Genomic DNA, 14,627 nt, shown 5'->3' with positions numbered 1-14,627 from the left:
CCCTAGTTTCAGTGAGAAGGGGCTACTCTCTAGTTGCAGTGCCCAGGCTTCTCATTCGGGTGGCTTCTCTTGTGGAGTATGGGCTCTAGGGCTTAAACAGTTGTAGCACATGGGCTCAGTAGTTGTGGCCCCCAGGCTCTAGAGCACAGAATCAATAGTTGTGGCACACGGATTTGGTTGCTCCACAGCACGTGGAATCTTCCTGGACCATAGATCGAACCTATGTCCCCTGCATTGGTAGGCAGATTTTATCCACTGCGCCACCAGGGAAACCCCTGTTCCAGTCTTTGAGACAGAAGGAGGAGCCAGAACCCTTATTAGTTGAGATCCAATCAGAGAGGCAGAGCCCCAATTAAAATGGCCTCTAATCCCTGAGGAATTCAGGGATTCAAAGTGCACTAATGCTTAGGAATGAAAAGATTTCAAGTCAGAGTTTATGCTCATGATTGCAGATAACTTTTGATTGACCATTCATTTTAAACCAAACCATCCCATCAAACCTCAGTTATTGTTCTTTCTCAGGGTAAAGTAATCATAACACCTTTTAAAAAATGTGTCAAACATAGGCTCACACTTTAAAAAAGTTTTTTAATCTGTTTTTTAAATTTATTTTTTACTTTCATTTTATTTCAGGCTCACACTTTTCATCTCCTCAAGGTGAAACAATCATAAACAGAACATTTAAGAAACCTATATGTACCTAATGATAAAACACTGAATTATCCTATTTCCATTGTCATGTCCATGACATGACATGACAAAACCACTAATTTGAAAACATTCATGCGCCCCGATGTTTATAGCAGCATTATTTAGAGCAAATCTGTGGACCATCTTCAGCTCTTTTTATGATTTCGTTTTTAAACACCATTCACAGTTCTTGACCCCAGGAATGGCATCCCAAAGTTAACTCCAGGAGATAATCCATATATGTATCCAGAACAGAGTAAAGGCTTCCACAAAGCAGGATCAACTCTCCCTCCGGTGAATTTTTCAATGTAAGTGTATGTTAATACTAGCATTATTTAGTGAACTTTAAAGGAATTATATTTCTCTCTGTTACATATAAATTATATTTTGCAAGGGGTGAATCTCAACAAGACATAGTTGGTGAAAATTTCTAAAAAAGTCCACGTCTTTCCTTAGTGTATGTATATATGCCTGTGTGTAACTGAGATCATACACAGGATCTTGACTACTAAAAGGTAGTTGCTAATTTTGTTCCTGTTATTATTACTACAAATATCAAGGCTTCCATTTTCATTCTGAATCACATTGTTGGATAGTAGGGTTGACTTACACTCGGAACTAAGCATTGATGAGAAAGGGAGGGTCACTAAATTAAAAGAAAAATAGTTGATGTGGTACATTAAAAATATTTTAGAAAATTAATCACGTTCTGAAGAAAACAAAACCACTAATTTGAAAACATTCATGCACCCCGATGTTTATAGCAGCATTATTTACAATAGCCAAGATACGGAAACAACCTCAGCAGATGAATAGATAAACAAGATGTGTGTGTGTGTGTGTGTGTATATATCTTCCCTGGTGGCTCAGATGGTAAAGCGTCTGCCTATAATGCAGGAGACCTGGGTTCAATCCTTGGGTCAGGAAGATCTCCTGGAGAAGGAAATAGCAACCCACTCCAGTACTCTTGCCTAGAAAATCTCATGGACGGAGGAGCCTGGTAGGCTGCAGTCCTTGGTGTCACTAAGAGTCGGACACGACTGAGCGACTTCATTTTGACTTTTCACTTTCATGCATTGGAGAAGGAAATGGCAACCCACTCCAGTGTTCTTGCCTGGAGAATCCCAGGGACGGTGGAGCCTGGTGGGCTGCTGTCTATGGGGTCGCACAGAGTCGGACATGACTAAAGCGACTTAGCAGCATGGCCCTTAATGGTTTTGAAGCCCATACATGGCAATTAAAACAAGAAAATAAGACATTGTATTGAACACAATGAAGTATTGATATCTTTGCCATAGAAGCCATACCAATCTGATGGTTGTCTTTTCTGATTTTCAGAGTGCCTTATGAAAAGAAATTTGATACATTTATTCCACTTGAGCCTCTTCCACAAATCCCCAAGTGAGTTATCTCAACATATTTCATATTATCCTACCTTTATGAAAATATCAATTATTTATTTTCTCCTATGGAAGAGCTCATAGACACCTGAGGCATAGGGACCTTTTGAATCCCGGCAGTTGGGTGAGGCAGTTTGAATGGAAGGTTCCTGGTTTTGAAGGTCAAGTGTCTATGGAGTCTAGCTGCTGGGCTGCTTACATCTTCAGCAGATATAATTGACAGACTGCCAGATGCCACATGTTATTATAGGCATGCACCATGACAGGTTTTATGTGGAGAAACAGTCAGGGTCCTTGCTTTCCAAAACACAAGAGTTTGTTGGGAAAGAAAGACATATACTTGAATAAATGCAGCCAGGGAGGATGGTTAGAGTTTGAAGAGGCAGAGTAAGTTTGAAGAGGCAGAGTAAGCTAGTACTTCTGTATTTCAGGAAAGTATTATTCCTCTGATCTTTTCTTTTCTTTTTAAAAAATATTTGTTTTTATTTATTTGGCTGTGCTGAATCTTTTAGTTACAGCACGCGGGATCTTTAGTTGCTACATGCAAACTCTTAGTTCCAGTTTGTGAAATCTAGTTCCCAGAATCCCTGGTTCAATTCCCAGGGACTGAACCTGGGATCCCCTGCATTCAGAAGGTGGAGTCCCAGTCACTGGACCACCAGGGAAGTTCTCATTCTTCTGACCTAATAGTTTAGCTCTGCTCCATTCTGAACCAAAATATTTTGATATGTGGGTTATCTTTATTTTTTGAAGAATTCTGTCGTTCCCACTGATAGTTCTCTTTTGACTAAAAAATTCCTTAATAGGGAGATTTTCTAGATAGGAGAGCTTTTTGGCTTTTATTGTGTAATTCATTCTTACTTGTATTACCTTGTGATCAGAAAATATTGTTTTTATTATTTTTATTTTATGGAACTTATCAAAGTTTTCTTGTGAGCTAATATATATTCAGTTTTGGGACTCTTTCCATTTGCATTTGAAAGTGCATTCTAGGGACTTTCTGGGTGGTCCACTGGTTAAGAATCCACCTTGCAGTGTAGGAGATGTGGGTTTGATGTCTGGTTGGGGAACTAAGATCCCGTGTAATGTGGAGCAGCTAAGCCCATGAGCTGCAACTAAGACTCAATTCAGCCAAATAAATAAATAAGTAAATATATATTAAAAAAAAGAAAGTACATTCTATTTTATCAGGATGAAAATTTAGATACATACCCAGAAGATTTATCTTATTGTTTATTGTTTAGTCCCTATTTTTTCTTACCCATTTTTGTCCCCTTGACCGCTCATTTGGTCCACTTGGACTAAGAGTTGGTGTGTTAAAATGTCCAAATGTTAGTGTGTTTCTCTTTATTACTAGTAGCTTTTAGCATTGCAAAAATATCTTTCTTTTTTCTCATTTAATGCATTTTGTCCTGTGTTATACCGAGCCAGATATTAAGATTACAACTCTTACTTTGCTTTGTTTGCATTTGACTAATATGCTTTTGCCCATTCTTAGACTTTCAAATTACTGTGTTTTACGTCTTTCTCTCAGAAATAGAACTGGATTTTTCTCCATGAGTCAATTTGAAAAGTAGTTTCTCTAAGAGGTGATTTAGGGTCACTTGCATTTATTGATTTGACAGATTTGATTTAAATTCTGTCAGAATAGTTTGTTGCATGTGTTATGTACATTATATTTACCCTGAGTCTTTCACCATTTTATTTCAACAAAAGTTAAACAATTATTTCTTTGGATGTTTAGGAATGCTTGTGTTTTTTGTTCTATTGGTTCTTTATGCTGATATCTTCCTATATTGCTTTTTGCCCTGATTTTTTTAGCTGGGCTTCTAGTGGGTTGGCCAAAAAGTTTGTTTGGATTTTTACACAAGATGCTATGAAAAACCTGAACAAACTTTTTGGCCAACCCAATATTATTGTGTTGTCAGCTTTAAATGATATCCCGTCTATTCCTGACTTCCCTGGTGGCTCAGACGGTAAAGTGTCTGCCTACAGTGCGGGAGACCCGGGTTCAATTCCTGGGTCAGGAAGATCTCCTGGAGAAGGGAATGGCAACCCATTCCAGTATTCATGCCCCATCCCAAAAAAGGGGCTCAAAGAAATATAAAAAGCTTTCCTCATAGCTCAGTGGGTAAAGAATCCACCTGCGATGCAGGAGACCCTGGTTCGATTCCTGGGTTGGGAAGACCAGCTGGAGAAGGGATAGGCTGCCCATTCCAGTGTTCTTGGGCTTCCCTTGTGACTCAGCTGGTGAAGAATCCACCTGCAATGTGGGAGACCTGGATTCGATCCCTGGGTTGGGAATATCCCCTGGAGAAGGAAATGGCAACCCACTCCAGTATTCTTGCCTGGAGAATCCCATGGACAGAGGAGCCTAACAGGCTATAGTCCGTGGGATTGCAAGAGTCAGACACGACATAGCGACTAAACCACCACCACCATCTATTCCCACGTGTGGTAATCCTCCTGTCTTCTTACAGGGGCTTCCTTACCTTCAGCAGGTTTATCAGGGTGTTTTCTCAATCATAATGCATTTCTCCCCCCAAGTATGAAAATTCTAGCGGCCAAAAGATGAAAGCATTCTTCATCTTCCTGCTCTGACTCATCCCAGGAGCCAGACTTCCCAAGACCTCTTGGATCACACACAGCACAGCCCAACATGTGCCCTTTCAAATCTCAACAGACCTGGGAGGATGCCAGGTGTCTGTATTAGCTGAGGTCTCAGGAGAAAGCAGAAGGCATACTTTTCTGTGATTCTGAAGACAGTTTAATGAAACGACTGTTTACCAATGAGTGAGCAGGTTGAGGGAACTCACATGGGAGGGTGAAGCACCCAGGGACTCCCACCAGTGGGAAGCTCTTAATAACGTCTAGGTCTGAACAGCAGAAGAACTCCTGGTTCACAGGGCAGTGAGAGAATGGAGAAGGGCTGTTGTAAAGGAGCTGTGGCCGTGGACAATACAGCCACTCCAGAACTGGGGTACCTCAGGAGACAGGGTGGGAGTCAAGGAGCTCAATAAGACACAGCTCAGTCTCTGTCTTGGCACCTTCTGATCTCCTGTGGGTGCTTCCCACTAGCCAAGCCCAACTCAAAGGTGGGGGCAGGGAGGAGCCAAGGTGCTGCAGGGTACAGGGCTCAGATTCCTGGGCAAAGAGGGACACAAAAGAGACATGGGTTTGGGGAAGGGACAATGACGACAACTAATATGATGGGTTTTTAAAAAAGTATTAATTTGGCTGCATCAGATCTTAGTTGCGGCATGCAAGATCTTTTATTGCGGAGCTCAAGCTTCCCTCCAGTTATGGCACGCAGCTTCCAGAGCACACAGGCTCAGTAGTTGTGGCTCGCTAGCTTAGCTGCAAGGCAGCTTAGTTCTCTGACCTGGATTAGCCCACGTCCCACGTGTTGGAAGACAGATTCTTAACTGCCGGACCACCAGGGAAGTCCCAATACGGTGACTTTACGTTGACACCTGGTCTCCAGAATTGGAGGCCTTCTTACTTTTGGAAGATGGAGTACCTTGTCTCCTGAAGGTGTTCGCAAATTTTGCGTCAGGCGGACTGAAATGGTGTTGTTCTCTTCCCACAGCTTGCCTTTCTGGGTGAAGGAAAAGGCCAACATGCTGAAGAGCGAGATAAGAGAAGTTGAAGAGCTTGACGACTGGCAGCCAGCGGTCTCCTTGCTGCACAGTTTGCTACCTGCTGGTGGGTCAAAGGACTTGCAAAAAATAGCATAACAGCTGGAGGCAAGCCCGGAAGAGCAGACATTTGAGAGGCTTCACAATGGAGAGGAGAGAGGCAGAGCCTCTCCCAGAGTGGATGGTATCCTTTGCCCCGAGGTGGCCCCTGGGCAGATGTCACGGCTGTGGGTCGCTGTTAAGTGTATGCTCGAGAACTGGTAGTCTTGAGATGGAGCACAGCCTTTAACTCTGCGCCTCCATCCGCAGGTTCTTTGGACTTTCCAAGACAGTCCTGAACAGAAGGTCCAGGAAGCAGGCCCTGACTGGCCCCTGGAGAGCCTTTTCCTGTTGAGTGCTTTTGTTAGTGCAACTGTTCTAAATCAAATGCTTGACTTGGACGCAAAATCACTGTGTCTTGCCTTTTTAAACGTTGTTATTATTTTTTGGCCGTGCCATGCCATTCGTGGGATCTTAGTTCCCCTACCAGGGACTGAACTCCGGCCCTCGGCAGTGAAAGCTCAGAGTTCTAACCACTGGACCACCAGGGAATTCCCTTCACTGTATTTTGAAAACTTTACTGATAGAAAAGTTTCGAGAATCGTACAACAAACATCTACATATTCTTTACTTAGAATCTACAGTAGTTAACATTTGTCCAAAGGTGTACACATTCTTTTTCTCATATTATTCCTATTGTTATTTTGCTCAGTTATCTGAAAGTAACAGGGATCATAACTCTTTACTCCTACATACCTATTATACTTTAGTATGGTCAATGGTAATTGACTTCTTAATGCTTCTCCTAAGGTCAAGGGTAATCTGGTGGTTCACAAGAACCAGCTAACTGTGCAGGGGTGACGTCTGGGAGCAGCCTCTGAGTGCAGGGCACCCAAGTCCTGGGCCAAGCCCCTGAGAAGAGCAGGGCTGCTGCCTCCATGGAATCTTTGGAGGCAGGCTCACTCCTCTCTCCCTTGACCTTCTCCCTTGACTCATCCCTTCTCCCTTTGTTCCCCTGCCTTGGCCCCTCTCACATCTTTTTGTCCTGAGACCTTTCTTCCCATTTGGGCCTGAAATGCACTCAAGGAACCCCCTGGCCCCCACATCCCTTGTAGTTAGAAGTTCTGAGGCTGATTTAGTGCATCTACTGGCCAAGTTCGAGTGGACTCTGGGGAAAGACTGGGAGCCCACTTGAGATGTCTCATGTTCTTCCAACACCAGGGAATTCCACAGGGGTTATGGCCTGAGCCTCCCCAGGGGGTGGGGTGGCCACTACTGACTTGAGGCTCCCAAGTCTGGACTTTGTAAGAAATCCATGGAAACTAAACATTTTGTGGTGCACATGGAGAGAGCCAGCCTCATATCAAATAAGAAGCCCCAAATCCCAATGGCTTGTTTTCTGAAGAAATGTGTCTGAGTCCAGCAAATACAGAGAGGGTGTGGGAACAGCTTCTAGTGGTGATGGTGTGAGCATGGGTGTGACCATCTGGCTAGAAATGTGTTCTCTTGGCTGAGCGGAGTGTGGGCTGGAGGAAAAAGCTAAGGTTCTCTTGGAAAGAGAGGACAGAAGGAAGGCATGGGGCATAATTATACTAAAAATCACTTACTGTCTATTTGAAATTCAAATTTAACTGGGAACTCTGTATTTTTATTTGCTCTATCTGGAAACACAGAGCAGAGGTGGCACATAGGAGAGGAACTGGAGGGCTGCCTAGAAGATGAAAATGGCAAGACTCTGCGATGACTTGGATACGAGTGGGAGGAAAGTATGACAGAAGGGAAAGTGGCAACAGGTAGATGGTGGTGCTGTTGCCAGGGCAACGTGTGGTGTTCTGACCATATAGTGTCTTCACTCACCTAGAGAGAGATGCTCTCCTGATGGACACGGTCCCGTGGATGCACTACTCGGTGGGCAGTGTGCAAATTAGATTTTAGCCTCTATGTGTCCCTTATGCAATGAACCACTAACACGACCATACATGCCAGCCCTGTGCTATCTCCTAAAATAAGGAATACTGGAGAAGTATAGGTTTTCTAGAAGGAGCTCAATTTTTTTTTTTTTTTTTTTTTGGCTCCACCATGCAGCTTGCGGGATCTTAGTTCCTGGATTGAACCCAGGCCCTCGGCAGTGAAAGCAGGGAGTCCTAACCACTGGACCACCAGGGCTTTCACAGGAGCTCAGTTTTTGGAAGTTGAATTTGAGAAACCTGTGGAAACCTGTGAATTTGAGAAACGCCCAAGTAGAACTGTTCAGGATGTAATTGGGCATATGAGTTTGGGATCTGGTATATGAGTGTGGGGAAAAAAAACAGTCTCCTGTGAGACATGTAAATCTGAAGCCTATGCCTTGTGGATGCAGGGTTAGATGTAAATTATCTGATTGGAATATTAATCCCAAACTGGGAAATGAGCTCAAAAAGACTCTTGAACCTCTGGGGACTGAGAATGAGAGTATTCTCTTTGGGAACATTTCCCCACCCCAGGGCACCCCAGAAATAACAATCATGAAGATGGGTAGCTGAGAAAAAAATTACAAGCTACAACTGATACACCACAAGGGAGTATTGGTAGGTGAAACTCAAGCCAATTTAGATTATTAACCATGGTTAACATTATGGTATGGATTACTAGCATTTGGGGTGCATGGAATTCCATTTTGTAGTAAGTGGACACCCAGGGAGGAGCTTATGGGTGGCAATCTGGTAGATGGAGGGCAGGGCTGGAGGACCTGTCTTGAAATTATATTTGCAAAGCATCAGAGTATTTCTACTTAAATTCCATGTCCTTATTTGGGGAGATGATGAAGATGATGAGGGTGGCTACCCCTAGCCTCTTGCCATGCCTTGGTGTTGTCACAGGCTTTTGACCCTAATTTTAGCCCTTTCTTACACAGTTTCTTGATGGTAAAAAAGGGGGTATTAGAATTTCACTGGGACATACATGCACTCAAGGGTGAGTTGGGGAACTTTTAATAGGGCTTCTCTGTCCTGGTGGGCAGGTTGTACAACACATGTCCCTAAGGGGGTACAATTTGTGTCACAGACGTGGACGATCTAATTTTCTTATCGAAAGTGTCCTGTTCTCCAAACATCAGTAGTTTGTTGACAGTTTTCCACCAGGTGTCAATTAAAGTGCCTGCAGGAAGGGGAACCTTTTTCTAGTTGGTAAAAAGCTGACATAGAGGGTAAAGGTGGTCCTGAGTGGGAAGGAGAAGGCTCTTGTGATGTTAGATCTGAAATGGCTTTTGAGAGAGGATAGGTTCAACTCTGGATATGCTAGGAATCTGGCTTATAAATAACAGAAACCCAACTATAACTGGCTAAAGCCAAAAGGGGTAGTAATCATTAGAAGTCAAGGGCAGGGATGCACCCAGGAACAGCAGCCCAGCCAAGACCTACCTCTGTCTTTCTATACTCTCCTCTCTGCTTCTCTCAATGCACCTGGGACCCACTTTCCCCCCTTCTTAGTCTACATTGTACAAAACATGGTGGCAGACAACTCCAGGGTGTCACATGTTAGAGGTTCATTGGCCAGCAGCGAGACCCGGCTCTTCTAGGTTCATGTGGAAATTCCTTGGGGAGGAGACTTAACTGGCTCGGCTTTGATCAAACCAATCGGCCAATGTGTCTGTGTGAGAGAGAGACAAACTGTAACCACTGCAACTGAGTGGATATTGGGGCTGGGGTGGGCAGGAAGTAATGGTCACGCATCCTACAGAAGAGCCCTGCAAACAGAGGTCTAGAGGCAGAAAATGGTTTGTCACCACACAGCCAGCTGACAGCAGAGACAGGAGTGGACTGACATCTTACACCGCAAACAGCAAAGTCTGTGTGTTCTTCATAATCTGACACTGTGTCCTCTTAACAAAGTAGTGATTTTATTAATACAATTTCCCATTTCATGGCAAAAAAATATAATCAGAAAGTTCTGTGGCTTTTTCAGAAGAGGCAAAGGGAAAAATGAAGAAATATAAAGAGAAACACGTTAGTTAAATACTTAGGGTGTACCCCAGTCCCCTGAATATTTTCGTCCCTTCCAGGACTAGCTCCAAAGAGATGTTTTTGAATGGAGAAGGAAACCAAGTGAGTTGGAATTGCAGTCTGGCAATCCCTATCTTACTGGGTTTTTGGTCTCAACTAATTTTCCCTTCAGATTTATGAGATACGAACTGTTAACTCCACTTTTCAAATCAGAATACTGAGATTCAGTATGATTATTACTCAAGCTGATGAGGGAACCAAGATTTCAACCCCGATCAAGTTTGCCTAATACCAGCGCCTATCAACAGTAGCTCTCTGCTATTAATATTAACCCACGTAGACTTAAGACCAATAAATGGAAAACTCTGACATGACTGTTTCTGGGACAATCTCTGATCACTTGGGCTTGCGCTTCTCGTAGTAACAGTTGCCATTTTTGTGAGCACTTCTTTTGTATCAGATACTACGATGGATTTACTATCTCTTTTAATCCTTGGTAGTTGCTCAGTCGTGTTCCACTCTGAGACCCCATGGACTATACCCCACCAGGCTCCTCTGTCTACGGAATTCTCCAGCCAAGAATACTGGAGTGGGTGGCCATTTCCTTCTCCACAGGATCTTTTCCTTTCAGGGATCGAACCCGGGTCTCCCGCATTGCAGGCAGATTCTTTCACCATCTGAGCCTGCAGGGAAACCCCTATTTAAATCCTTAGGACAACTCTATGAAGTTGGGACTATTATTATCTCTATTTTGCAGGTTAGGATATTTAGGCTTAAATAAGCTATTGCCTTTCCCTGAATATTTTTGAATAAATTCCTGTTCGTTAAATGCTTAATAAAGTGCTAAATTAATAAATTATCAACGCTATTTTTAGACCAGCTGAGCTTAAACCCCACAGGCGAGACGTTCCCATTCTTTGCCACACGTGACGTCACGACCAATCCCATGACTGCATTCCCAGTCAAGAGCCTCCGCCGATATCTCGCGAAAGCCGTGGCTTCTTCCAACCTATTTTGGGCATGCGCGCGGCTTCGAGTACTTCGGCTAGAGTGGTTTGATGGTTTTCCGTCAGTCTTCCTAGAGCAGAGCTTTACCATTGAGGCACTTACTTCCTTCCAGTCACTCCAGTTCTCGCGAGACTTGCTACTCCTGCTCTTTCCCCACCCCGCCCCTGCGCTTGCGCAGAGATCTTCAAAGCAGAAGGTCGCGCTTGGAGGAAGTGGCGGCTTTGGGTCCCGTGGCCGCTGCGCCGTTACTACTTCTCGGAAGCTCCGCTCGGCCGCTTGCCGAGACACCCCGCCGCCAAGATGCCTCGAATTATGATCAAGGGGGGCGTGTGGAGGAATACCGAGGTAAGTCCCCTTTTCCCGCCGTCCGCTGCCCTCCGCCCCTCCGGCTGCGGGTGCGCACGCGCGCAGAGGTCCGGGAGGCGGAGAGGATGCCTTCGGGGTTTGCGTGGGGGTTGGTGCGGGGCCTTTACCGTGTGCCTGGTCCTCAGTTATCTGACCATCTCAAGGACAGGGACCGTGATTTAACCGCTTGATTACCTGCTGGGCACTCGTTAGGCCCTCAGTGAACATTTGTTGAACTGACGCGTCCTCCGCCGTGGTGGAACTCACAGTGGGAGGGGGACACAGGACAATCGCGATAGTCGGTCTTCTCAACCACCCGCCCCCCGCCCCCGTTCCTCATCCCAGGCACCGCGAGTCTCTCTGCTATTCAAAAATGAAGAGGTGCTGTGGCCACAACTTTGTTCTTTCCTTGACTTCCTTGCAAAGGGGAAGCAGTTTGAGTGCCAGGTTGTGTCCGCGTCCCCGCGGTCATCTGTTACCACGGCGTAACTTGTCCGCCCTCCCGTCACCCAAGGCCTGTCTCTTCCGCTTCATCTTGGATAGAAGCCAGATAGGCCTACCGTAGTCTCTTTTGCTTCCAGAAATGTAGTGGATCGTGCCTTTGGCGAACCAAGGAACAGTAGAGGAGTGAAATAGAAACAAGGTTTTAGTGCAGTTTCTGTTTATAGTGCACTGAACTTGTCAGTTTCCCTAGCACACTCTGTCTTTTTACATCTTACACCTTCTTGGAATATCCTCCTCCTGCTTTGCATCTTTCTGACCTTCCTTCAAAAACAGTTTAGAAACTTCTGGAATTTTTGCCTGGTCATCCGGTAAAAAGTAGTTGCACCCTCAGTGGTCCCTGGACACCTCTTTCATCCATTTGTTATGGTTTGCTTTTTTTTTGCAAGCATCACATCCTGTGTGATGCTGGGATTGTTAACGTCTCAGAGACTCAGTTTTCTAATGGGGATGATAATACTACTTATCTCACTGAATTAAATGAGTCACTACATTTGGAATATTTAGAACAGAGTCTGGCACATAGTAATCTTTCCGAAAGTACTAGCTGTTGTTTCTTTTCCCCAGTAGACAGCACTGCAAGTGGGCAGGATCAGATATTGCTATCTTTAGAACCCCGGACAGTGCCAAAGTTTGCTTGGGAAATTTCGCTGAATGGATCTAGCAGGTTGGATAACTGTAGTGTATACTTAGTTGAAGATGTGATTAAGTATAGCAGTACTGCAACAAAGTTACAAATTAAGTGAGTGAGAACCTTGCCTCACAGCTTGCATAGAGGGGACCAGGATGTTTCAGTTGGAGAAGAGATGACTTCTGAGGGAGAGACAGATGTACCAAATCAAGTAACAGCAGGATTCTTATGCTGTGGCCAAAGCCCTGCAGTCCTTGAGTCTCAGATGTTAGGGGTGTGGAGTGGCGGGGAGTGGCTAACATATGAGGCATATAGCTCAAGTTCATTGTGGGGAAAAAAGCCTAAAAGTAAAATGCTCTGAGTGTATGGCTCTGATATCCCTGGTGTCTTTGGTTTAGCCTGACAGGCTCCCTTGAGATTGGCGAATTCCTTATTGGAATGGGTGCCCTGGTGAAATATGAAATAGTATCTAGAGACTGGGGGAAACTAGAGGCAGAGTTGATTGGTGACTTAGGGGAGACATACTTAATTCTTAGGTTAGACCTGAGATATGGATTCTTAGGTCAGAGTGGGGCCTGTGGGACTGGAAAGAAAATGCTGTTCATAAAGTGGGAAGCCTGAATTGGAAATTGGATTCACTTGAGTCTTGACTTTTTGAGGGCTGAATGTGTCCTGTTTTATCTTGTTTCCTCAAGTATTGATACACAAGACCTGATACAAGGCTGGTGTTTGGGCAGTATTTTTTGAGTGAATCAGTAAATGAATGAGCCATAATCTTTTTAAGAGACTAACATCCACACAGAGGAGAATCCTTTTAAAAATCTCTTTCAAGTAGGGTTTCTCACATTGGGCTGTACCACTTTTTGGACGGGATTGGTGGAGGGGTTGTGTGTAAGGGAGGGTAGGATGTCCTTCTAAGGGAGTTCTTAATTTCTTTCATTTTGTTGATTCTGGGTTGCTGTTTTTTTTTTTTTTTTAATTTTTATTATTGTAATGAAGTTTTATACTTTCGTTTTAAATTTAGGATATATGTGCCTGTTTATATCTCTTTCTCCCTAGCACAACCCAGTTAGAGTTAATTTAAATCTTGTCTTTTCTCACTTGGAGTTTTGTGAATGAATACATTGTTTTTCTTTGAAAAATTTTAGGATGAAATTCTGAAAGCAGCGGTGATGAAATATGGGAAAAACCAGTGGTCTAGGATTGCCTCACTGCTGCATAGAAAGTCAGCAAAGCAGTGCAAAGCCAGATGGTATGTATCAGCTAATGAGTGGAAAACACAAAATGACCTTCATTATGATGAGGAAAATGTCATTTCTTTGAACCTTACCAAAGGAAAGCAGGCACTGTGATGTAACAGAAAGTAGGGAGTGGGAGTTGGGAATTTCAGTGTAAGAATTAGCTGTCTTTTGCTTCCTGTGTGGTCTTAGGCAAGCCATTTTCTGTCCCCTCTCTCCTGCCATTATTGTCTTCCAGTGGTATGACTCTTGGCCCTAACTCATGGAGATGTGAGGCTCAAATGAGTTAATGTTGTTTGAGAATGCTTTGTGAAGCATGAAATACAACTAATTTTGGGTACAGATGGACCCCAGCTTATAAAAGGATTGTATTCCAAAACTTTGTAAATTTATTGTCTTAGAACTTTCTTTCCCAAAGAAATACATGAGAAATGTTGGTTATTTTTCTAGGCAAGCTTTCAGTAGTTGAGTTTCCTCATTAATGGTTGAAATATTACATATTTGGTTCCCCAGAATATAAAATACCCCAACATTACATCTGTGGTTAAAGGGCAGTGGACACATTAAGTTCTTTACATGTGTTTTTGGCATGAGTGACCTGGCCTCAGCACTGACCCATGTGGTACTAGGATCATATTTTGGATTGTATAAGGTGACCTAATTTCCTGGGCACCTGCGTAGGGGAAAGGATCAGAACATAGAGATTGGCCCACAATGAGGAAGATGGTCCTTAGCCTGTGTAAGTGGTTCTGATTTTTGCTTCTCTTAAGTGGAGCTAAGCTCCAGCTCCTACCCCCATGTTTGGTGGGTATATATATTGTTTGCAGGCTTATATATTGTTTGCAGGCTTCTCCAGCTAAGTAGACTGGATGGAAATGTTGGGTAAGGTGGGGCATTGGGAAAGACAGCTATGACAATAGTGGTTTTACTTAAACTCACCACACAAAAACATACAGTGTTGAAAAGTGTTTAGTGAGTATAAGTCAAATGCTTCAGAAATAAGCGAAGGTGTTGTGAGAAATCAAAACATGAGAAAGTACTATAAACACTGGAAGCACTATGAAAATATGAGGTAATTTTATCTTATTTGCAAATAATTTCAATACCTCTAATAAAGTGTAAGGTGAATGACAGCAGTTGATAATTGAGAAGGAAGG

At 43.7% G+C, this 14,627-nt stretch overlaps 2 protein-coding genes across 2 annotated transcripts in view; both read left to right on the top strand.

Moving 5' to 3' along the window:
* The window catches only part of SPATS1 (spermatogenesis associated serine rich 1), a 44,717-nt gene extending 38,548 nt beyond the window's left edge, over positions 1–6,169 (top strand). The window contains exons 9-12 of the mRNA XM_014479518.2: positions 878–998; positions 2,029–2,091; positions 5,680–5,795; positions 6,038–6,169. Coding sequence (XP_014335004.1) covers positions 878–998; positions 2,029–2,091; positions 5,680–5,795; positions 6,038–6,066 — 329 coding nt within the window. The 3' untranslated portion in view covers positions 6,067–6,169. The remainder of the gene's footprint in view (positions 1–877; positions 999–2,028; positions 2,092–5,679; positions 5,796–6,037) is intronic.
* A 4,750-nt stretch (positions 6,170–10,919) lies between these two features.
* Positions 10,920–14,627, top strand: part of CDC5L (cell division cycle 5 like) — a 43,266-nt gene continuing 39,558 nt past the window's right edge. The window contains exons 1-2 of the mRNA XM_005900080.3: positions 10,920–11,100; positions 13,381–13,484. Coding sequence (XP_005900142.2) covers positions 11,056–11,100; positions 13,381–13,484 — 149 coding nt within the window. The 5' untranslated portion in view covers positions 10,920–11,055. The remainder of the gene's footprint in view (positions 11,101–13,380; positions 13,485–14,627) is intronic.

This window comes from Bos mutus, chromosome 23 (assembly GCF_027580195.1).
Source record: "Bos mutus isolate GX-2022 chromosome 23, NWIPB_WYAK_1.1, whole genome shotgun sequence".
NCBI classification, from domain to species: Eukaryota; Metazoa; Chordata; class Mammalia; order Artiodactyla; family Bovidae; genus Bos; species Bos mutus.
This window is presented reverse-complemented; position numbering and strand designations above follow the sequence as displayed.